Here is a 23,099-nt window from a genome sequence, read left to right as displayed (position 1 = left end):
GTCGGGCCGAAAACCGGACGCTCAATTTTGCCGGCGTCCGGTTTCCGAGCCCGTGGCTGTCAGCGGGCTTGAGAACCGACGCCGGCAAAATTGAGCGTCGGCTGTCAAACCCGCTGACAGCCGCCGCTCCAGGCCAAAAGGAGGCGCTAGGGACGCGCTAGTGTCCCTAGCGCCTCCTTTCCCTCGTTTGCACTGCGTCGCCTAATTTGCATGCTGGAGCATACTGGATCGCTCGCACCGGCGAAGGGCCGGTGCGTGCGCCGGGAGAGCGGGCGTTCGTCCGCTCTCCCGCGGTTTTACAGTATCGGGCTGATTGTTAGGATTCTGAATTGCACCCTCCACTGGTAACCACTGAAGAGTACAGAACAGGGGAGAACTGCTCTAATCTAGAACTGGTCAGAAGCCTGGCTGCTGAGTTCTGAACAACTTGTAAGGCTTCACATGAACAGTGAGGCAAACCCCAAGAAGAGCTACAGTAGTCTAATACTGATATTATTAAAACCTACAGAACTATTCTGAAGTAGTTAGGTCCCAAATATGGCTTAAGCCTATGCATTACCCTGGCCTCCAAAACAATTGTTGGACCACCTTTTTAATGTGCAATTTAAATGAGATATCAGGATAAAAAAATGACACCTAGATTCCATACTTCCTTAGCGAAGGAGATGGTGCAGTAAAAAATGTAATGTAATGGATAGAGGCTAAGTAACTGCTGGTGATTTAGCAAAGAGAATAATCTCAGTTTTGGATAGGTTAAATGACAGTATTTCAATTCAGCCAGTTCCTGATAATCATATAGAGTGTAGGCCTAGGTTAGACTTAACATCCAATGAATTGGAAAGAAAATATGTCAGCATACAGGTAGTAGTACAAATCCAAACTCAGTATTTTACAGACTGGCCTCAGATCTATGTTGAATGTGGCCAGTATTGATGAACCTTGGGGCACACTGGTTGTCAAAGGGTGCCAAGATGAAACTTGTGTGCCTCATTTCAGCTGTTGTGAGCGATTTGAAAGGTAATTGCAGAACCCGTTGAGGACTGTGCCAGATAGATCTATTTATGTGAGACGAGAACCAATTATCTTATGATCAAGCGTGTTGAAGGCAGCTGATATATTCAAATAGAACTAAAATGTAAATTAGTGCCACAATCTAAACCCCTTTGAATGACATCCGTACTGGATCTAAATCAGATATTTCATACTATGTTTTGGTCTAGAGCCGAACTGGAACAGATCCTATTTTGTGCTCATCCAAATGTGACATTGTTTTAACACAGCAGCCTCCGACAGGAATGGATTGGATGAGACAGGGTGATAATTAGAGAGCTTAGCAGGATCTAGGTGGTGCTTTTTTTTTTTTAGAAGCAGGCACACCGAATCTTGTTTCAGAATCTCTGGAAGAATCCCTCATCAGTGAGATAGCTATTCACTGATGTCTTTAATTAGAGCCTTCATTACTGCCTTGCTTAATGAATAGTTTGAGATGCCATCACAACAGTTTACAATTCATATAGTAAAAAATATAAACATTTTATTCAAATAATTATAACATAATAAAATAATAAAAGTAGTCATTTCAATATTAATATCCACAAAACTATTTTGTAATTAAATAAAATCACTAAAAATATAAAAGAAAACAAATCAAAACATTCTGAATCCTAAAAACCTAGTACAATGCCACTTATTTGCTCTTTGTTTCTCCTTCCATTTGTTTAAAAGCTTTTGTAAATCTAACATCTTCTGAAGAAGACTGTGAAAGTGGGCCCATGATTATTCATTAGCATCAATATGAATGTTAAAGGATTGTAGTGGATGTAAATTAGGTATGTGTCAGTTTGTTTTTTTTTGGGGGGGGGGGGGTGTTTTTTGTTTTTTAATTCAGCAAAACATTCAGGAAATTGGGAGTGATCCATGGTCAGATTTGCTTACTATTTGAGGGTCTCGATACCATTTGAAATAGTTCATGAGTTAAATCCATCCTGTATTCATTTATAATGGGGGAAAAAAGCCTTCATAGTTTAATCACTCTACCGTCCACCTGGTCAAGATGGTGAGACGGACAGTGAAATGCTAAGAGAAATTAGGGAAGCTAACCAAATTGGTAGTGCGGTAATAATGGGAGACTTCAGTTACCCCAATATTGACTGGGTAAATGTATCATTGGGACACGCTAGAGAGATAAAGTTCCTGGATGGAATAAATGATAGCTTTATGGAGCAATTGGTTCAGGAAACGTCGAGAGAGGGAGCAATTTTAGATCTAATTCTCAGTGGAGCACAGGACTCTGTGAGAGAGGTAACAGTGGTGGGGGCGCTTGGCAATAGTGATCATAATATGGTCAAATTTGAATTAATGACTGGAAGAGGAACAGTGTGCAAATCCACGGCTCTTGTGCTAAACTTTCAAAAGGGAAACTGATAAAATGAGAAAAATTGTTAGAAAAAAACACTGAAAGGAGCAGCTACAAAAGTAAAAAATGTGCAAGAGGCGTGATCATTGTTAAAAAATACCATTCCAGAAGCACAGTCTAGATGTATTCCACACATTAAGAAAGGTGGAAAGGCGGCAAAACGATTACCGGCATGGTTAAAAGGGGAGGTGAAAGGTATTTTAGCCAAAAGATTTTCATTCAAAAATTGGAAGAAGGATCCAACAGAAGAAAATAGGATAATACATAAACATTGGCAAGTTAAATGTAAGACATTGATAAGACAGGCTAAGAGAGAATTTGAAAAGAAGTTGGCCATAGAAGCAAAAACTCACAGTAAAAACTTTTTAAGATATATCCAAAGCAGAAAGCCTGTGAGGGAGTCAGTTGGACCGTTAGATGATCTAGGGGTTAAAGGGGCACTTAGAGAAGATAAGGCCATCGCGGAAAGATTAAATGATTTCTTTGCTTCGGTGTTTACTGAAGAGGATGTTGGGGAGGTACCCGTAATGGAGAAGGTTTTCATGAGCAATGATTCAGATGGACTGAATCAAACCATGGTGAACCTAGAAGATGTGTTAGACCTGACTGACAAACTGAAGAGTAGTAAATCACCTGGACCGGATGGTATACACCCCAGGGTTCTGAAGGAACTAAAAAATGAAATTTCAGACCTATTAGTAAAAATTTGTAACCTATCATTAAAATCATCCATTGTACCTGAAGACTGGAGGATAGCTAATGTAACCCCAATATTTAAAAAAGGGCTCCAGGGTTGATCCGGGAAACTACAGACCGGTTAGCCTGACTTCAGTGCCAGGACAAACAGTGGAAAGTGTTCTAACATCAAAATCACAGAACATATAGAAAGACATGGTTTAATGGGACAAAGTCAGCATGGCTTTACCCAGGGCAAGTCTTGCCTCACAAATCTGCTTCACGTTTTTGAAGGAGTTAATAAACATGTGGATAAAGGTGAACCGGTAGATGTAGTATACTTGGATTTTCAGAAGGCGTTTGACAAAGTTCCTCATGAGAGGCTTCTAGGAAAAGTAAAAAGTCATGGAATAGGTGGTGATGTCCTTTCGTGGATTACAAACTGGCTAAAAGACAGGAAACAGAGTAGGATTAAATGGACAATTTTCTCAGTGGAAGGGAGTGGGCAGTGGAGTGCCTCAGGGATCTGTATTGGGACCCTTACTTTAATATTTATAAATGATCTGGAAAGAAATACGAGTGAGAATCAAATTTGCAGATGATACAATTGTTCAGAGTAGTTAAATCGCAAGCAGATTGTGATAAATTGCAGGAAGACCTTGTGAGACTGGAAAATTGGGCATCGAAATGGCAGATGAAATTTAATGTGAATAAGTGCAAGGTGATGATGCATATAGGGAAAAATAAGCCCATGCTATAGTTACACAATGTTAGGTTCCATATTAGGTGCTACAACACAAGAAAGATCTAGGCATCATAGTGGATAACACATTGAAATCGGTTCAATGTGCTGCGGCAGTCAAAAAAGCAACAGAATGTTGGGAATTATTAGAAAGGGAATGGTGAATAAAACGGAAAGTGTCATAATGCCTCTGTATCGCTCCATGGTGAGACCGCACCTTGAATACTGTGTACAATTCTGGTCGCTGCATCTCAAAAATGATATAATTGCGATGGAGAAGGTACAGAGAAGGGCGACCAAAATGATAAAGGGAATGGAACAGCTCCCCTATGAGGAAAGACTAAAGAGGTTAGGACTTTTCAGCTTTGAGAAGAGACAGCTGAGGGAGGATATGATAGAGGTGTTTAAAATCATGGAGAGGTCTAGAACAGGTAGATGTGAATCTGTTATTTACTCTTTCAGATAATAGAAAGACTAGGGGGCACTCCATGAAGTTAGCATGTGGCACATTTAAAAACTAAATCAGAGAAAGTTCTTTTTTACTCAACGCACAATTAAACTCTGGAATTTGTTGCCAGAGGATGTGGTTAGTGCAGTTAGTATAGCTGTGTTTAAAAAAGGATTGGATAAGTTCTTGGAGGAGAAGCCCATTACCTGCTATTAATTAAGTTGACTTAGAAAATAGCCACTGCTATTACTAGCAACAGTAACATGGAATAGACTTAGTTTTTGGGTACTTGCCAGGTTCTTATGGCCTGGAATGGCCACTGTTGGAAACAGGATGCTGGGCTTGATGGACCCTTGGTCTGACCCAGTATGGCATGTTCTTATGTATGATAAGGCTTGATTGTAATTACTTGATCCCTACTAATATGGATTTCTGCACCATAAACATTCACGTTTTCAGAAGTTGGATTTCAATAACTTTAGTTCATGAGAGAAAATAAAATGAAAACTGAAAATAACTGTCCCTCTACTTAAAAGCAGAAACGGTTGATTTTATAACCAATATGATGGTTCAGCTGGGACCAAAATGTTGATGAGACAATTTAACTTGATGAATTTTTAAAGGAATTTCCTAGCGTGTTGGCTCCTTGTTGCAAGATTTCTCCATAATAGCTAATGAATATGTACAGGATACTTTGCATCAGTGGATCAGTTTTAAATGCAAGGTTTGTTGCTAATATGAAGATGGTTGCTGCCTGATCTCAACATGAAAAATTTGGCAAACAGCCGAGTGGAATTTGGTACCTAGGTTTCTAGGATGACCATTTTCATGTAAAGTGAAAAAGATTAGTATTTAGAAAATGCAGGTTTATAGTGTTGCTTCCAGTGCAAAGTTGGTCATTCATGGAACTTTTTGGGAAGGCTGCTGGTACAATGGGCTCATCAGCTGAAAGTTCTCACAAGTTGCATCATTTCTTTATGCAGAGGGTCCATCATCTCTAGTTAAGCTGAACATGATCCCAGATCCAGCAGTATCCAGCAAGTAAATACTACACTGCAGAAGAGAAGGTGAACTTGCTGCTGTATACTCTGTGCCTGAAAGATTCTTTGTCATCTAAAACTCCCAGAATGCCCAAGTAAACACCTCTAGTCCTTCCCCCTTCATTAAGAATTTAGAAACATTCAGCTCCAGTCTTATGTTCTGTTTGGAGGCTCTCTCACCACCTAACAAAGTTTCCAGGACCACTGCACTTCAGAATGGAATTTGAAGGCTTGTCCTTTGGCATCTCTGCCTTACCCCCAACAGTGTTAGATCTACTATATGTTATTCACTGCACTGAGTGCTTTGCAGTTTATACATATGAATAAAAATATAAATGCATTTCCACTCATGGTCTTCATTTACAGAAGGCTCTGTAAAAGATGTGACCTTTCGGTTTCAAAGCAGATACTGACCAAGTTATCCAAATAAAGACAGTATGGTCTTCTTCTACCATCTTGTCTCTATGTAATAAAAAAAATGAATGTACACCATTTCTAATCTCCAAAATAAGACTCCATATTTCTCTACCAATGTGTATGCTACAATCAGCTCTTTGGATAAAAGCTGTGTTCTGCATGGCATAAACAAATCTTCCAGGTTTAATACAAAATGAAAGAAAGAAGATAAACCACTGCCACCCCCAAACTTCCCCATTCCTAACTTTGTATAATGCATCAATAAAACCAGTTAAGCATACAGACTGTACAAAATGTTTCCAGACTGATGTAAGGAAGAAACATGAAGACTGCAGAACAAGAGGTGGATGCAAAGCGACACAGGCTCCCACTGCCAACATCATACAGAAAACACTGCAGCAGTTCAAGGGTTTTAGGATTCCATTCCTATCTGTATTTTACTGAGAGACAACCAACAAGTATTTAGGAAGGACTGCTCTCTCTCTCTCTTCCTGTCTTTAGGAGGTGTAAAGAAAACCTAAAACCAAAATGCAGTAAATCTTCTCCAGTAAATGCAGAGCTAATTCCTCTGCATGAAATTGGCTGGAGATTCTTGTAAACAGTAAGTATGGGGGAAAACTAAAACCCTCCATTCTTGCCACAACAGCTTTCCTCCAGAACTGTCAGGCAAGCCCGGCACTCACAATCCAGCACACTTGTAAGAACTAGAATAGCTTCTGCTGCAGGATTAAGTATCTAATTAGCCCTGTGTACTAAGGACACGGCAGTTAATTCTGATAATCTTTTCACAGAACCAAGAGGTGGGAGTGCTATTAGGAACACCTTCACAAATAGGATGAGCAGTCCTCTGTATCCCTGTTGGACTCCAAAGAGGTAGCTTTTCATTCTGGGCACTACCTAATAAGAGTTTTCTACAGGAATCCCAGTAACTTGCCTGTAAGCACCTTCTTTCAGAGACACTGACTTTTATAATCCTTACCCACACAAAACTAGACAATTCAAGTACAGACAGGTTTTACCTGCCACCTTATATTTTGAGCACTTGCAAAACATCCCCCACCCAACACACTGCACACTCCAAGGGAAGATAAAATGGTATAACACTCATTACTAGTCAGCTAGTCAGAAAGCAACACCCTCCTGCAGGATGTTTATCCAAATTTCTCACTTCTTTTTAAGTTTCCCCAACTCCAGGTAGTATATCTAAAATGACTATGCCAGGACAGGGGAATATGCATGAGATATCTTTGCATGCACTGCCTTCATGCATGTTCATTGTGGATATCCTAAAATGCCAGCCCAATTTTCTGTGTTCAAAGACTATAACAAGTGCACAAAATCTTTACTATCCCACAGGCTGGAGGGAAGTCTCCTTGGTGACCAACAGTAGGAATGACAGCCTTCCCTCTCTCCTGGAGCTTCAGCAGGCTTGAGCTTAGAAGACTTCTGCAAGATGTCTCTAAACAAAAACTACAGTACTGCATGTACTTGCAGGATTGAAGATGGTGGACCATTGCCAGCTATTCCAAGAGACTCCTATGAGCGGTCTGCCACTGCCTGACAAAGCAGCCTGGGCGGCATGCCAAGTAGCAGCCAGAATGAGCACAAAGATTCTTCTGTCAGACTGCAGTATAAAACTTACCCTTCCAGAAACGAAAAGAGAATACAAAATCCCAGGTACAGGACAAGTCAGCATGCTCTGGGAGTGACAGCAGTACTCTCATATTCAAGCTCTCTTGGGTGCAATTAGGAGTATCTGACCTTTGAGGTTTGTGATAGCAAATGCCACACTAATAGTTGTAAATAAAATGAACTTGGCTGCATGCACATTAGCATATGGTTGTGTGCACCTCTGTGCCTACATTACTTCTCATTTAAGGAGTTTAGTACACAAAATGTACACCCAAATTAGCACTCTTCCATGCAAATCCCATGTTAAACAAGGCATTATTTATTACGCCCCATTATAGAGAGGTACAGGATTAAATTCCAATTTTCCTAGCTGGACATTTAACTCCTGGTCAGAAGTGGAGTCACGTTTTTTGGGCTATTATTGTTTGTAGAGCAGGAGTCCTATACTTAACATTTATGAGCATAAGATACAAGGTATGCATAAAACATGGTTTCTTAATTCTGGAAATTTAACTCAGAGGTGGAATAAACTTTCTGGGGCTAGTATTAATCTAAGGCTAAATCAAGGTTTGTGCGTGCTAAAATTTGTCTGAAATGAGTGTATCTTTTCGAGTTAGCATTTTTCTTTTCGACTCTCAATGCATTAGCTTACTGCATCAGGAGTTAATTTTTTTTAGTACACGAGTAACCGAAGTTCACACTTTTTTTTTTTTTTATTTGCATCTTATTTCTTCAGGGACTGAGTTAGGAGCACAGAAGTTGTGCTCCTCATGTTACATGCACATAATCTTTGTGCATAAAAACAAAATCTACGGGATAAATCATCTTTTATGCATATAAATCGCAATTAAAAGGACTCCCACACCATGAATTGTAAGTCTGTGTGTAAGCCATATGTTTACACACATAAGCCTGGACCTGCCACCTCAGGTTCTGGTGGCTTGCAGGACTTTGCACAAAATGAACTAAAAGGCACCCAAATGGCAGCCAGGGCTGTTAGAACTGAGAAAGTAACTAAAGAGTGCTCACTAGTCTGATACTGAACAAACAGGAACCAAGTGGCCACAATATTAGGGCCAAATACAGGGATGAAGAGAACAAGAACAAGCTAGATACAAACAAGAACAAGGCACGGGAAGGTCCCTGTTTCATGTTTATTTATATTGTATTTTTAATTGGTGTTTGTTTTATATATATATATATATATATATATATATATATATTATATTTACTAAATGAATGTTTTTAGGAATCTGCTATGAACCATGGAATAAGTTGAAGAGAATTTCAATAAATATGCACATTATGTGCAGAAAACTGGAGTTAGTCCCGTGCACTTCTCTGTAATGGGGAGCATGAAGGCGTGCCAATCTGCATGCACATTTTTGTGCCTTAAACTCCTTGTTACAATGGTTCTAAAGTGTGTGCAATATTAAAATGTGCATACAGCCAAGTGCACTTTATCACATCAGGGCCTCATATTTTGTGCTCTTAAGAGTACAATCTATTCATATAAAGCAAAATTGCTTACCTTGTAATAGGTGTTATCCCAGGACAGCAGGATGTAGTCCTCACATTTGGGCGACATCATTGAAGGAGCCCTATTGCGGAAAACTGTGTCAAAATTTCTAGAAACTTTTGACTGGCACTCTGAGCCCACTGAGCATGCCCAGCATGCCATGATATTCTCAGCCACAGGGGTCTCCCTTCAGTCTCGTATGTAGGAATAAACTTTAGCAAAATAAAAGAAAACGTATCGGACCCAACTCTGCCCCATTTGTCGGCTAACTTCTCCAGTTTGCTTCCGAACAGGAGGGCTCCTTTGAAAGGCATTCTCGTGAGGTTTGCTTTGGAGATCCCATTAGCTGACCATTTCGGAGCCCTAGTTGCCTTCTGGTTGCCACTATGGAGACGCCTCTGATTGAGGTGCGCACTAGGTCTGAGGTTGCATCAGTGAGGAAGGATACCGCTGGTTCTAGTACTTCGACAGGTGTGGTGGCGTTCCTGGTCATGGATAAGCAGGCGCGTGTTACCACGGCACAGCAGGCAGCAATCTGTAGTGACATAGCTGATATGTCGAATGACTGTTCAAGGATGGATTCCAGACATCTGTCCTGGGCATCCTTGATTGCTGCTCCTCCCTCAACTGGGATGGTAGTGTGCTTTGGTCCACACAGACCATGGCATCCACTTTGGGGAATGCCAGTAGGATCTTTGGCTGATGGTTCCAGTGGGTAGAGGGCTTCTAGGGCCCGTCCACCTTTGAAACTGGCCTCCGGGGCAACCCATTCCAGGTCAATGAGCTGTTGTATGGCTTGCAGCAGAGGGAAATGGCGGGAGGCCTGACTGAGTCTCTCTAGGAGAGGGTTCGTCTTCGGTTCCCCTGTGGCACCAGTTCCCGGGATGGCGAGCTCCTTCAAGCTGTGAGCCACGAGGTCTGATAGCTCGTCTTTGGAGAAAAACAAAACAAAACACCTCATGTTTCAGTAAGCTTCCGTTCCTGGAGGGATTTCCCCTTCCTCCAGGGATTCTTGATCCTCGCCAGAGGTGTCCCGTGTCCCCTATGGTGAGGCTTTTGGTCGGTAGAGGTACGTCTCTGGGGGGGCATAGAGGGCACTGGGAGGTTAGGGTCCTGTAGGGGAGTCTGTGGTTGTGTCATCGGTGGCGCCGGTTGCATGTGGACAAAGGTATGAAGACCTTTAAAAAAATTCTACCCAGGAAAAGGATCCTGGGTCTAAATTGAAAGCCGCTGTGTCCCCAGGGAGCCCCATTTGGGGGAGGCTTGCGCTGGGGGTGGAGAGGTCCAGTGTAATATCGGTGGATCCGGATTCCTGTACTGGCTGGGGAAGGACTTGACCTGGTTCTCCCAGAGCCTCCTCGCACTGTCATAGGGCCATGGCCTCTTCGTGCTGCGCAGTTCTTATGTGGCAGGCTGGGCAGAGGGCTTGTGCTTTGACCTTCTTGGCCGGTGGTGCCATGGTTTGTGCATGTAGGTTAGCAGAATGTCCCGTATAATGTGCGCGGTCAGGAGGCTTAGTTATGCGCTCCGGATGCGCCGAAGATGTGCACGTAGGCTGGGACGTGTGCTCACATGGATGCGAGCGCCACTGTGCGCACGGACTGAACTTATGCGCCCGGCACCGTTGAGCATGCAGCTGTACGCCCAGCCCCCTCGTGCGCATCGCTGTGCGCACAGCACTTATGCTCACAAGTTGTGCGCCCGGCTCGTCTGTGTACACGGCTCAGTTAGGCGGACAGGATGGCGATCAAGGGGAAACGGCGTCTGCGACCACGTGAGCAATATGGCGACCACCTCGGAGGGTGTCCATGTGGGAGGGCCCTCGTATTGGATCGGGGGTCTAGCCCGGACGGGGCTGACCAACCTGATAGCACAGTCGCAGAGTATCTATGTGGCTTTCCGAGCCTCGGAGACCGGAGACTTTTACAAAGTTTTCTACTTTACCTCGTCTCGGCGTTTCCCGGTCTCATTCCAGGTGGATAGGCTTCGGATAGATAGGCTGCGGGGAGAGAGGGAAGAGTACCTTCACCGCCACGCTCAGTGTTGCACCCAATGCTGGGGGCCAAGACCACGCCGGGAACCGGCTGCTGGACAGAGGCACACCTCTGAGGGATCATGGAAATCACCTCAGGAATTCTCGACTGGGGGAGGGACCCGTAGGTATCACCGCAGGAGAGCGGGGCTCGTCTGTAGAGGTAAGATTTCTTCTTGTTTGGAATTTTCTTTGGTTTGAATACTCTAACACTGTGCAAGCGTGTATAGGGTCCCGAACTGCTATGGAGACGGAGAAATACTGAAGAGCAGAGTTTCCTGCAGGGGTATATGTACTGGTGGTGACGTCAGATTGAAATCTGACTCAGTCTCCAACTGCTATCAGGAGCACACTATACCCATTGGTCCTGAGTCCATCTGCTACATGCTAGGAAATCACTATTTGTAAGTATGCAATCCATCTTCAGGAAGTGATAGTTTCCATCATTATGATATAAGACATGATACCGGCATGATGTTTGCACACTAATGCCGGTATATAAAAGTTTTAAAGAAAGACTTTTTGGGCAGAGAGAAGTCATATAGAAAAGGGTTTTTTTTATTGTAATTTAGTACTTGTATTTTTATGTACATCTTTGTTTAGTTTTTAAATTATGTTTGTAAACTGCTATGAACATTTGTGGAAAAGCAGTATATAAAAGCTTTTAAATAAAAACTAAATAAGTGGCAGAGGATCTCCAGGGCCAGGTGTAGGGTGACCAGCATATAGCTAGGTTGGCATATTTGCATGATGCTATATCAGAGACTCAGGACTTCAAATGAGATTGCAATTGAGACAGTGCTTTTGGTTTGGATGGTGTAGAAATATGCTTTGACAACTCTGAGCGCTTTGAGACCTTTGAGAAAGAATGCTTTAAATGGCTTTGCTACAGATGCATCAATAATGCAACTGTCGAGCGAGGATGCATAGATGACGCATGCGACTATTGTCCAGCAGCTGATTTCATTGAGGAAATACTGGCACCGTACGTATGTGCTATGCAATGGGTTGTGCATGGGTGGTGCCAATGCCCTATGTGTCCCCATTTTTCTATAAATTTTGATTATGGTATTATTGCACTTTCATGATTTATGGATTCCCCTCTGCCCCATGCAAACCTACATAGACATTGTCAATGCATGTGTAGACAGTACAGATGCACAGCATTTATATTGAGGCTCAAAAACATGTGAACTTCCAGCAAATCCAGTGTGCCATGTTCTTCACCTGTTTCCAATTCATTATCACCCTGGTTCAAAGAATGTTAAGGCTGATGCATTGCCATGACAGTTTTCCTCTGAGAAGACTCCTGTACCTTGTGATAAAGGCCCCGTTATACCAGCCACCAGGATATTCACACAATCAAAAGAGGTCTGATGGAGAAAATTTATCTGGAATCCAGTTCATGAATCGCCTGCAGGGGTTCCAGTGAACACACCTTTGTTTATGACACTTGCTGCCCAGATGTTTTCATATGGGGACATGAGTCCAAATTTTTGAACATCTAGGGATTAAGAAAACTTTTGAATTGATTTCCAAGATTGTTGGTGGCTTGCGCAAGGATTGTGAGACTTATGTCTTAGCTTGTCCCATATGTCCTAAGACTAAGGATTCATGTTAAACCTTTTGGTGAATTGCACCCATTTGATTCCTTCTGTACCATGGGCTCACCTCTCTACAAACTGTCACGGATCTTCCGATTTTGCTATCTTGGTGGCAGGGGACTATTTTTCCTGAATGGAACACTTTATTCCTATCTCTAAGTTGCCTTTAGCCACTCAACTGACCATCATCTTCATTAGGGAAGTGGTCTGTTTGCATGGAAACCCGACTACTATCATATTGGATCAAAGTCACCAATTCATTACAAAAGGCCCTTCAGAATCTGGTAAAGATCTTGATATCAATTTGCAATTTTCATCAGGATACCATCCCCAGACTAATGGCATCGATGTCAGCCATTCACTGCTCATCAGCTGCAAGCAGGATGGGCTCTGCTTGCAGCCAGGACTTCAGCAGCAAGAGGAATGGGCTTCCCTCGCTGCCCACTGGAATCTCCAATGTCTTTAGCCACAAGTGGTATGGGCTCTGTTTGCAGCCTGCTAGACATCTTCAACTTCTATGCAAAAAAAAAAAAAATAATTCTGCAGAGGGGAATTCTGTGCCATGCAGTAGTACAAAATACACCCAAGAGTAGCTACTAAACCCTGATCATCTTTGTTATGTTCAAGCTTTCTAGTGTAATAAGAACCAAAGGTCTATCCAACAGCCACCAATCTAGGTCTCAAGAACCTGGCAGGATCCCAAGGGGTAGATAGATTCCAAGCTGCTTATCCCAGAAATAAGCAGTGGATTTACTCAACTCCACCTTAATTGTTTATGGACTTTTCCTCCAGAAACTTGTCCAAACTTTTGTTTAAACCCAGTTACTAACTAACCTGGGAGTTCTGGTCCCTTTCTCTGCTATAGGGCCTGCTTCCTTATTCAGCAGAGGCTCCCTTTCCTCCAGCAGATGTCACTACACACCCACTTTCTTCTCTGGCCATCCACAGTATTCCAATCCAAGTCACATAAGGACATCACATTGTGTGAACTTTAGTATTTGCCTCATTTACCCTACTTGTCCCTTAGGAAAGCTTCTAAATTACAGAAACCTGTTTTCAGTTTACTTTTCCACAAGAATTTACCTGTCGTTATTTAAAAGAACAAAAACAGCAGAAAATTATTGGGAGGAAGACATAACCTCTCCACTGATTTTCTGCCATTTGGAATGAAATAAATATTTCATTTGAAAATGAAAGAAAAACAAACTTGTGTCCCTCCACATATAGTAGGGCATTAAATTACAGATTGATGAAAATCACTATTTTTTGCTGTTTTCCTTGGAATTTAAGTCTTGTTCCAAAAGGGGTCATCATACAATACTAGGAAAGTATTGTTTCATGCTAAGAGGACACTAACTTCACTCAAGCCTCAAAAAAAAAAAACCAACTCAATTCTAGCTTGTATGTTTCAGCTTGACCACAGGAGCATGCCTTGTAACTAAAGCAGCTTAGACCCCTCACCATTACACCCTCCCCCATTCCTGTAGCACGACTATGATCTTACAACAACTGTAACCTTTAACCTTACACAAAAAACCTCACTGATACACTTTTGCCCTATCCACACCCAGCTCAAGAACAACCTTTGATAACTTGTTATCCCTGCCAACTGTTTCCTCTGCCAGGGGGAATTTTGTCACCATAATCTCACTTAGTACATAAACCAGCTAATAAATAACACTGCAAATAGAACAGAGACTGAAATATTGATTACACCATGCCCGCTGTGGAAGGAAACAGAGGGTAAGCTATAACATGAATGATTTAATGTGTAGACTTCTAGTAGTCGTACAAGTCTAGGAGAAAGAGGAACTCTTAAGTTGTGGTACTTTAAAAGACCAACAAAAGAAACTGTGTTACACAAGCTTTCGAGACTGCATAGAAGCCATTGCTTTCTTGGTATGAGAGTACTGTTTGATGCAATTGATCATCGAGTGTTAATTCAACGCTTACAGAAGCTAGGTATTGATGGTATAGTTTTGGAATGGTTACACCATTCTTATTTGCAAGCACCTATTAGGTTAGTTGGGGGCTATAAAAGCTCTCAGAAGAAAGATTATTTTATGGATTCCCCTAAGGATTGAAGAGCACTTGGGGATAAAACCAATTTATAACTGGCTTGCCTTAGATCCAAAGTCTTGGATTTGGCTGTTTTAAATTTGCAAACAATTAACTGCCTGCACTGACCCAGCACAAACTGAGGATTTGAATACATTTAATCTATTCCTCTGAGGCAGTCTCTTCTTGGCTTCTAACCCACTTCTAACTTTTCTGCAAATTTCACAGGTAATCATTCCAAAAGATGCTATTTCTAGTCTGGAGATCAACCTGAACTCTAAACTCACTATGCATAGCCAGATTTCATCTGTAGTTTGAACCACATTTGTTCATCTTCAGTATGTATGCTAGCTAAAGCCTTTTAGATAAAATAAAAGATCTTGAAGTTATTATTCATGCCCTAATTCTAAGCTGCTTGTACTATTGCAATGCACTCTACCAACGTTTGCCAGTTACTCTGTTGAAATATATTGATCTTTGGGTCAAAAAAGGCAGGATCATGTGACTCCCCTTATTGATTCAGCTTCATTGGCTTACAATCTTATGTAGGACGAAGTTTAAGATTGATTATCTTCAGGTGTTTGCATAGGAATAGTCCCAAATATGTCAGATCTTTTGCCTCCTTATAAACCTCTATGAGCACTATGGTCCTCTCAGCTGGATCTATGATAGTGGTCGCCAGTCTTACTTGAGATTTAAGAAAGGCATTAAGATACCAGTCTTTCAACTATAAGAATTTTTATAAAAATTATATTGTACTTTAGACTATTCCCCTTTTATGTTCCCTTTTTATAGTATTTTCAGGGCTGCCCTAGGGCATATGCCTGATTGCGTGTTCTCGTTTTTCCTCTGCATTTATATTAACCTGTTTACCAGGACACATATTTTTAGGATGTTTTTAATTTTTTATATTAATAAATGTATTTTCATTATTTTGTTTTGTAAACTGCTTTAATTTTACTATGAAAAAGTAATTAAGTAAAACTAAACTATCAACTTTCAAGAACCACTGTGAACCTGGAAGATGTAGTAGGCCAGATTGACAAACTAAAGAGTAGCAAATCACCTGGACCGGATGGTATGCCCCTAGGATACTGAAAGAACTCAAAAATGACATTTCTGATCTATTAGTTAAAATTTGTAACCTATCATTAAAATCATCCATTGAACCTGAAGACTGGAGGGCGGCCAATGTAACCCCAATATTTAAACAAAAGAGGCTCCAGGGGCGATCCGGGTAACTATAAACCAGGGAGCCTGACTTCAGTGCCGGGAAAAATAGTGGAAACTATTCTCAAGATCAAAACCGTAGAGCATACAGAAAGACATGGTTTATTGGAACACAGTCAACATGGATTTACCCAAGGGAAGTCTTACCTAACAAATCTGCTTCATTTTTTTTTGAAGGGGTTAATAAACATGTGGATAAAGGTGAACCAGTAGATGTAGTCTATTTGGATTTTCAGAAGGCATTTGACAAAGTCCCTCAGGAGAGGCTTCTAAGAAAACTAAAAAGTATTGGGATAGGAGGCGATGTCCTTTCATGGATTACAAACTGGTTAAAAGACAGGAAACAGTAGGATTAAATGGTCAATTTTCTCAGTGGAAAAAGGTAAACAGTGGAGTGCCTCAGGGATCTGTTACTTTGACAGATAGATATATATATATATATATACATACACACACACACACACACTTTTAACTTGCTCAGTTTCCATGGACAATACTCCGAACCACCTCCAGCTGATAACTCATTTTCCCTTAGCTTAACCTCCACATTACTACAACACTCCTCTTTACCCTACCTGTTGTATTTTAACCTATCTATTCCCCCACTCTATACATCTATCCTACCTTTACCCTGACGATGTTGCCTATATATAGATCCCCTTTTTTAAAATATGTAACCTTTTTATCCCCCTGTTGAAATATGTAAACCGTTGATGGCATTACCGAATGACAGTATATAAAACTCAATAAATAAATACAATATAAATGATCTGGAAAGGAATACGAGCAAGGTTATCAAATTTGCAGATGATACAAAATTATTCAGAGTAGTTAAATCACAAGCAGATTGTGATACATTACAGGAGGACCTTGCAAGACTGGAAGACTGGGCATCCAAATGGCAGATGAAATTTAATGTGGACAAGTGCAAGGTGTTGCATATAGAGAAAAATAACCCTTGCTGTAGTTACACGATGTTAGGTTCCATATTAGGAGTTACCACCCAGGAAAAAGATCTAGGCATCATAGTGGATAATGTGTTGCAGCAGTCAAAAAAGCAAACAGAATGTTAGGAATTATTAAGAAGGGAATGGTTAATAAAACAGAATATGTCATAATGCCTCTATAATCGCTCCAAGGTGAGACCGCACCTTGAATACTGTGTACAATTCAGGTCGCCACATCTCAAAAAAGATAGTTGTGATGGAGAAGGTACAGAGAAGGGCAACCAAAATGATAAAGGGGATGGAACAGCTCCCCCATGAGGAAAGGCTGAAGAGGTTAGGGCTGTTCAGCTTGGAGAAGAGACAGTTGAGGGGGGATATGATAGAGGTCTTTAATATCATGAGAGGTCTTGAACAAGTAGGTGTAAATCAGTTATTTACACTTTCAAATAATAGAAGGACTAGGGGGCATTCCATGAAGCTAGCAAGTAGCACATTTAAGACTGAGAGAAAATTCTCTCACTCAATACACAATAAAGCTCTGGAATTTGTTGCCAGAGGATGTGGTCAGTGCAGTTTGCGTAGCTGGATTCAAAAAAGGTTTGGATAAGTTCTTGGAGAAGTCCATTAATCAAGTTTACTTAGGGAATAGACACTGCAATTAATTGCATCAGTAGCATGGGATCTTCTTAGTGTTTGGGTAATTGCCAGGTTCTTGTGGCCTGGTTTGGCCTCTGTTAGAAACAGGGGGCTGGGCTTGATGGACCCTTGGTTTGACCCAGCATGGCAATTTCTTATGTTCTTAAGGATATCAAAGTTATTGACACATACATTCAAGGCTCCAGTTAAAGAGCAGAGAACTTTCACTTTCCTTCTAAATTTTCCTATTCTGTTAAAGACACAGCAGGAATTGTTGTCCTGTCCACATCTAAAAATACATGGCTAAAATCTTACTGTCCTTGAAAAGTATCTACCTACCAGTAGTACCAGATTCTTTTGATTGCTTCCTTGAAAAGCACTTCTGTACACAATGGTTTTGCTTTTACAGATAATGCTGTCATTGCTGCACTACAGACCAGAAAATCCCAGTATATGGAACATAAAATAGCCCCTTACTGAGAAATCTGCCTGTGTCCAGCAGGAATTGAACACTTCTGGAACACAGTATTTAACAATTAAGCTAAATAAAAGCAGCCAGTAAAAACAGAGTCAGCTATCAATCATCTAGATGCTGAAAGCCATAGGTACCAGCCCTATGGGTGCTTGAGCATCCTCAGTATGGAGTAAACTCCTTCACAGTCTCTAGGGATGGGTGAACATGTTGAGTTTAATCACCCCCAATCATTCTGAGAAGTTGGCACCTATAGAAACAACCCACATTGTGTAACAGAACATTAAGTTCTCCTTTCTGTCTTACATTCCCTAGGCTTAGACCAATGTTTCCCAACCTTTTCAAGCCCTAAGGCACACCCACATTAACAAAAACGTGTGGCATACAACCTCCACAGGGAAGGCAGTGCAGACATGAAGACAACCCATATGGCCAAAAGTAGTATTAGGGAACAAGCACTGAAAACCCTTCTAGTGTCTCTTCCAAATTTTAAAACAAAGGCAGCGAGACAGTGGAAAACACATGAATTATCTCCTATATACAAGTGCAGAAGAAGAAAAAAAAAGTCAGCGTTTTGTAGCCTTTACTGCTGCCTTTTCCAGCACTCAAGGGTCTCACATTCAGTACTCAGAGCACATTCCCCGTATCACTCAGCCTGAGGAAGAGAGGCTGAGAAAAACAAAGATGAGATGGTGCTGTGTGCGCTGCATTAAGCAGGGCCCACTTATTCAAGCCCTGCGCGGCGCTCAATTGCTCCACGCCAAGGCTCATCCTGTAGCTAGTAAGAGGCAGACTTTGGGGTTTTTTTTTGTATTATTTTAATTTACATTCCATTTTTTCAGGCATATCAAAAGGTGCTCCTACAGTTGGTGTCTCTTGTTGCTGCAAGGTGCTGAGAACAGAGTCCAGATCTGAGCATCAGATAGGTGTTCCCCGGAAAAGTCACCACTAATCAGAGGTCTAAAGGCAACACTAGCTAGGAAACACTGCAGTAACCTATCCTAGAGTCTGTCTACTGAATTTAGATTTCAAACCACAAAACCAAGAATAAAGCAATATATTAAAAGGAGAGAGAGAGAAAAAAATTAAAATAAATTAAATACACAGCAAAGTTTCACACACTGCCCCCCTCAGCTTAAAGAAAGCAAACCAACCGGGAACCCAACACAAGACAACCATGGACATTTATTCTGTTCTTTTACGTTGTTTCATTGGTAAGAAGCTGAAGCTTCAGGACTGCTCATTTCGCCATGTGTTACAAGACCATTCTCCCAGTCTGTGTCCTTAGCAAGGTTACTCCTGTAATGCGGCTCGTAGGTCGTTCAGTGTAACTGTCCCGCAGCAAAGTTTCCACAACATACGCAAAAAAAAAAAAAAGGGGGGGGTTAAACGTGGCTCTTAAACTTGAGTCACTGACTCGAAACAAAAAAAAATAAATAAATAAAGTAAAAAAATAAAATAAAATAAGAGAGAACTTGAGCTTAGAGCCTTGTAGGGTATTCACGGTCGTTACAGCGTTGCCACAGAAACAGATGGCACAGCCCATGCTTTCGTTTCACGAGTAGTCAGTCTCCTTCTGACGCCAGCAGGGAAAGTCAATATTCCCAAAACCACGAGGAAAGGGGGAAAGGGACGAGTTCAACCCTCGGGAATTCAGGGGGGAGAGAGGCGCCACCCCTCTGCCAGCAATCATTATCCCGAGCCTTAAAAAGGTCCCTAAATCCCTGGAACCCAAACCTCTCGCCGGCCACAAAAAGCGCCTAAAAGGAGTGCCAAGGGGCCCGCGTCCTTAGACGCCCCCGGCGCAGCGGCTGGAGGCGCGGCGCGGGCCCCGGCCCCCACGCAATCTAGCGCGCTGCCTTCTTACCTTAGATGCAAGAAGGCGGACGGCCACCCTGCCGACGGTGAGAAGGGACATTACGACGACGGCGACTACAGCGGACGAGTAGACGGCGGCTCTACCGAGACTAGGCCGGCGAGGCCAAAGGCAGCTATGGAGCCTGCGCAGAGACAAGGTTGAAAAGAGGTCTTCCTCCGCCGGAGCGGAAACCCCGCCCACCTTCATTAGCATAACAAATTCCTTCCTCGCCGGCCCCGCCCCCCTGGCGTGACTCGGAACGACGAGATTGGTCCGGGCGAGCGAGAATGGAAGGCGGAGGAGGCGCGGCTCCGTGAAGGTTAACCATCGTCCGCCCTTTATACCTCAGGCGCTTCCGCCTTGCGATTGGCTCGGAAGGTGTCGTGAGTCAGAAGTGACCGCGGGTGGGTAGTCAACGGCTGCTCTCGGTGCCCGGAAGAGATTGCGAGAGCTGCAACTACTGGAAGTCATGTGCAGTTGTAGCACTAGGATGACATGTATGCTATCACCTACATAGCAAAGTCACTTCTCTAGCTGATGTTTCAACCAGTAGCAAACGCTGGACCAGCTGTCTATTAACATTGTTCGATTACAAGCAGAGGACCTAGCTCAAGCTAAAGTCATTGACAATGTATATACATTTGCATGCAGTTTACATTCTTTACTATGAAAGAACTGTTTTACATTATAAAAAACAAAGGTGAGAGCAGAAAAAAACTTTTAGGCCTAGCTAGTGAACTTATCTATACCCAACTGCAGAGCTCTACGCTCCCTACCAGTCCCTCAGAGATCCTCTGTATTTGTCCTATGCTTTCTTGAATTCAGATACCATCCTTCATGGGGAGGCTGTTCCATGTATCCATCGCCCTTAGTAAAGAAATATTTCATCTGCTCCCTTTCATTCTCATCCTATGACTCCTTGTTCCAGAGTCTCCTTTTCGTTGAAAGAGACTGCATCCTGTACCTTGTTAACTTTGAAATATGTAAATGTCTACCATCTCTCTCCTATCCTGCCTTTCCTCCAGGGGTATATTTATTTAGATATTTAAGTCTGTCCTCATATGCTTTATAACAAAGACCGCTGATCATTTTACTAGCCACCCTCTGGCCCACATTATAAATAGCTCTCCCACCTTTTTGGTATCCCTAAATATTTTTTATATCCTTTTATTCTTTTCTCCATTTCAGTTTTTATCTTTTCAGCAATATTTATGAAAAAAATGCACTTGGGTTTTAGCAACCTCAACGTCAAAGGCAGGGAGTAGCAGCAAACAGCAGTAGGCAGAACAAGCTTCCAATTTGCCCAAATTTACTTTGAAACCAGAAATTTTCCAAATGCTGTCAGTTCTTGCATTACCCACTTTAAAGAGGACACTAAGGAAATGAGAAAGACTAAGATGGTAACTTTCAAACAGCCACGCAGGCATACATGTACGTGAGTATGCCAGCTCGCCCTAATGGACGCGGCCATTTTATAATATACATGCATATATGTGTGTATGATATAAAAGCGGCTGTATATGTGCGCGTAATTTTATATTGATGCGCACATGTGCACGCAAATGCCGATTCTACCACATAAGCGGGGGGATTTTATTAGATATGCACGCCAACGCAATTACCAGTTTCCCCAATCCATGCCCAGTTCGCCTAGGTAAAAGATAAGACTTCCTAGTCCCCCTAGTTCTCAGTGGAAAAGGGTAAACAGTGGAGTGCCTCAGGGATCTGTACTTGGATGGGTGCTTTTCAATATATATATAAATGATTGGAAAGGAATACGATGAGTGAGGTTATCAAATTTGCAGACAATGCAAAATTATTTAGAGTAGTTAACTCATAAGCGGATTGTGATACATTACTTGGATCTTGATGCTTTCTTCGCCTTCGGCTGGACTTTCACATCCCACTACTGATGGGGGACCTGCTAACATTACCCAGGCTAATGGCCTGGGTAATGTTTCACCATATTTGGTCCTTGGTGGCCTTAGAGGTCTTTTCTGTCCAGTTCCAAAACAACATGGTGTAATGCTGCAGGCCACCCGCAATGAGAAGCTCATTCTCAGCCACACTAAACTTTATGGCCCTCTGATGGTGCTATGGTGCTGCCAGGCTGCCCAAAGGGGGTATCACTTCCTCTCCCACAGGCCGATACAGTACAGTGCGCTCCGACGGAGCGCACCGTTAACCTGCCCTTGGACGCACGTTTTCCCTTACCCCTTATTCAGTAAGGGGCGGAAAACGCGTGTCCAACCCGCCGAACCTAATAGCGCCCTCAATATGCAAATGCATGTTAATGGCCCGATTAGGTATTCGTGCATGATTCAGAAAGTAAAATGTGCAGCCAAGCCGCACATTTTACTTTCAGAAATTAGCACCTACCGCAGACTTTACTGAATCGGCCTGCCAGAGAGGTATCCTACCTTCCCTCACTCTCTCCTCTTCCTCACCCTGGCCTACCAACTTCCCTTCCCTTCTGCCCTGTCTATCCTTATGATGCCTTACTCTTCCCACCACTCTTTCCTGCCTTACACCCCCCCCCCCCCGCACCCTCCTCTCCCTTCCATCCTGCCTCTATTTTTCCCCCGTCCCTACTCCTACTCCTTCCCTTGGCACTCCTGCCCTCATCCTCCCTCTCCTTCTGCCCCCTCCTCCCACTATCCTCACACCTCTTCTCTCCTCTTTTGCCAGGCCTGTCACTATCCATCCTCTCAGCGCACACACACACTCCTCCTCTTTCTCACACTCCTCTTCACCAACTCCACACAAAAAGACAAACTGGACCTACTAACTTTCACTCCAACAAATATCACAAAAAACAAAAGGGAAAGGGAAACAGATGACTACAGAACACAAAACAACTCACTTAGCAATTGCAAAGAACAACTCCAAAACTCCACTACCAACACTAACCACCTCTCCTCTCACTCCAATGCCCGACCCACCCTCAAAGAAGGAGGTGCAGAAAGTCAGCTTACATACTGGTGAAAAAAAACGTGCTGCGCGATGACACACTGCTGCGTGTGTTATTTAGCTGTGCAAAGCGGCAGGCCATCAATTGTAATAGATTCACCCCTTTTATCATGCGCATTATTCATGCAATAGACAAAGTGTTTTGATGAATCTAGCGGTATGTTTGGTAAAATAAAGCATTCTTTTGGCAAGAACGTTTGCCAAAAGTTTCAAATCAAAATTCAAGAGTGAAATTACACTATAATGTAGGACCCCAGTGGGATCCCTACCAAGGTGTGGTCTTGTAGAAGGGTCATGCATTTAGAGGAAAGAAGAATGCACTATGTCTGCTACAGCTGTGGTGGGTTGATCCTCCTAGTGTAAAAGCTGGTCTATGTGGATATGTGTTTGCTTTTGAGAAGGA

The 23,099-nt window shown here is 42.4% G+C and overlaps 1 protein-coding gene across 1 annotated transcript in view; it reads right to left on the bottom strand.

The window, feature by feature from the left end:
* CS (citrate synthase) overlaps window positions 1–19,959 on the bottom strand; it is a 106,955-nt gene extending 86,996 nt beyond the window's left edge. Inside the window, exon 1 of the mRNA XM_029594704.1 lies at window positions 19,736–19,959. Within this exon, the coding sequence (XP_029450564.1) occupies window positions 19,736–19,939 (204 nt within the window). The 5' untranslated portion in view covers window positions 19,940–19,959. The remainder of the gene's footprint in view (window positions 1–19,735) is intronic.
* Between the last annotated feature and the right edge of the window lie 3,140 nt (window positions 19,960–23,099).

Source organism: Rhinatrema bivittatum, chromosome 3 (assembly GCF_901001135.1).
Source record: "Rhinatrema bivittatum chromosome 3, aRhiBiv1.1, whole genome shotgun sequence".
Taxonomy (NCBI): domain Eukaryota; kingdom Metazoa; phylum Chordata; class Amphibia; order Gymnophiona; family Rhinatrematidae; genus Rhinatrema; species Rhinatrema bivittatum.
The sequence above is the reverse complement of the archived record's forward strand: the minus strand, read 5'-3'. Positions and strand labels throughout refer to the sequence as shown.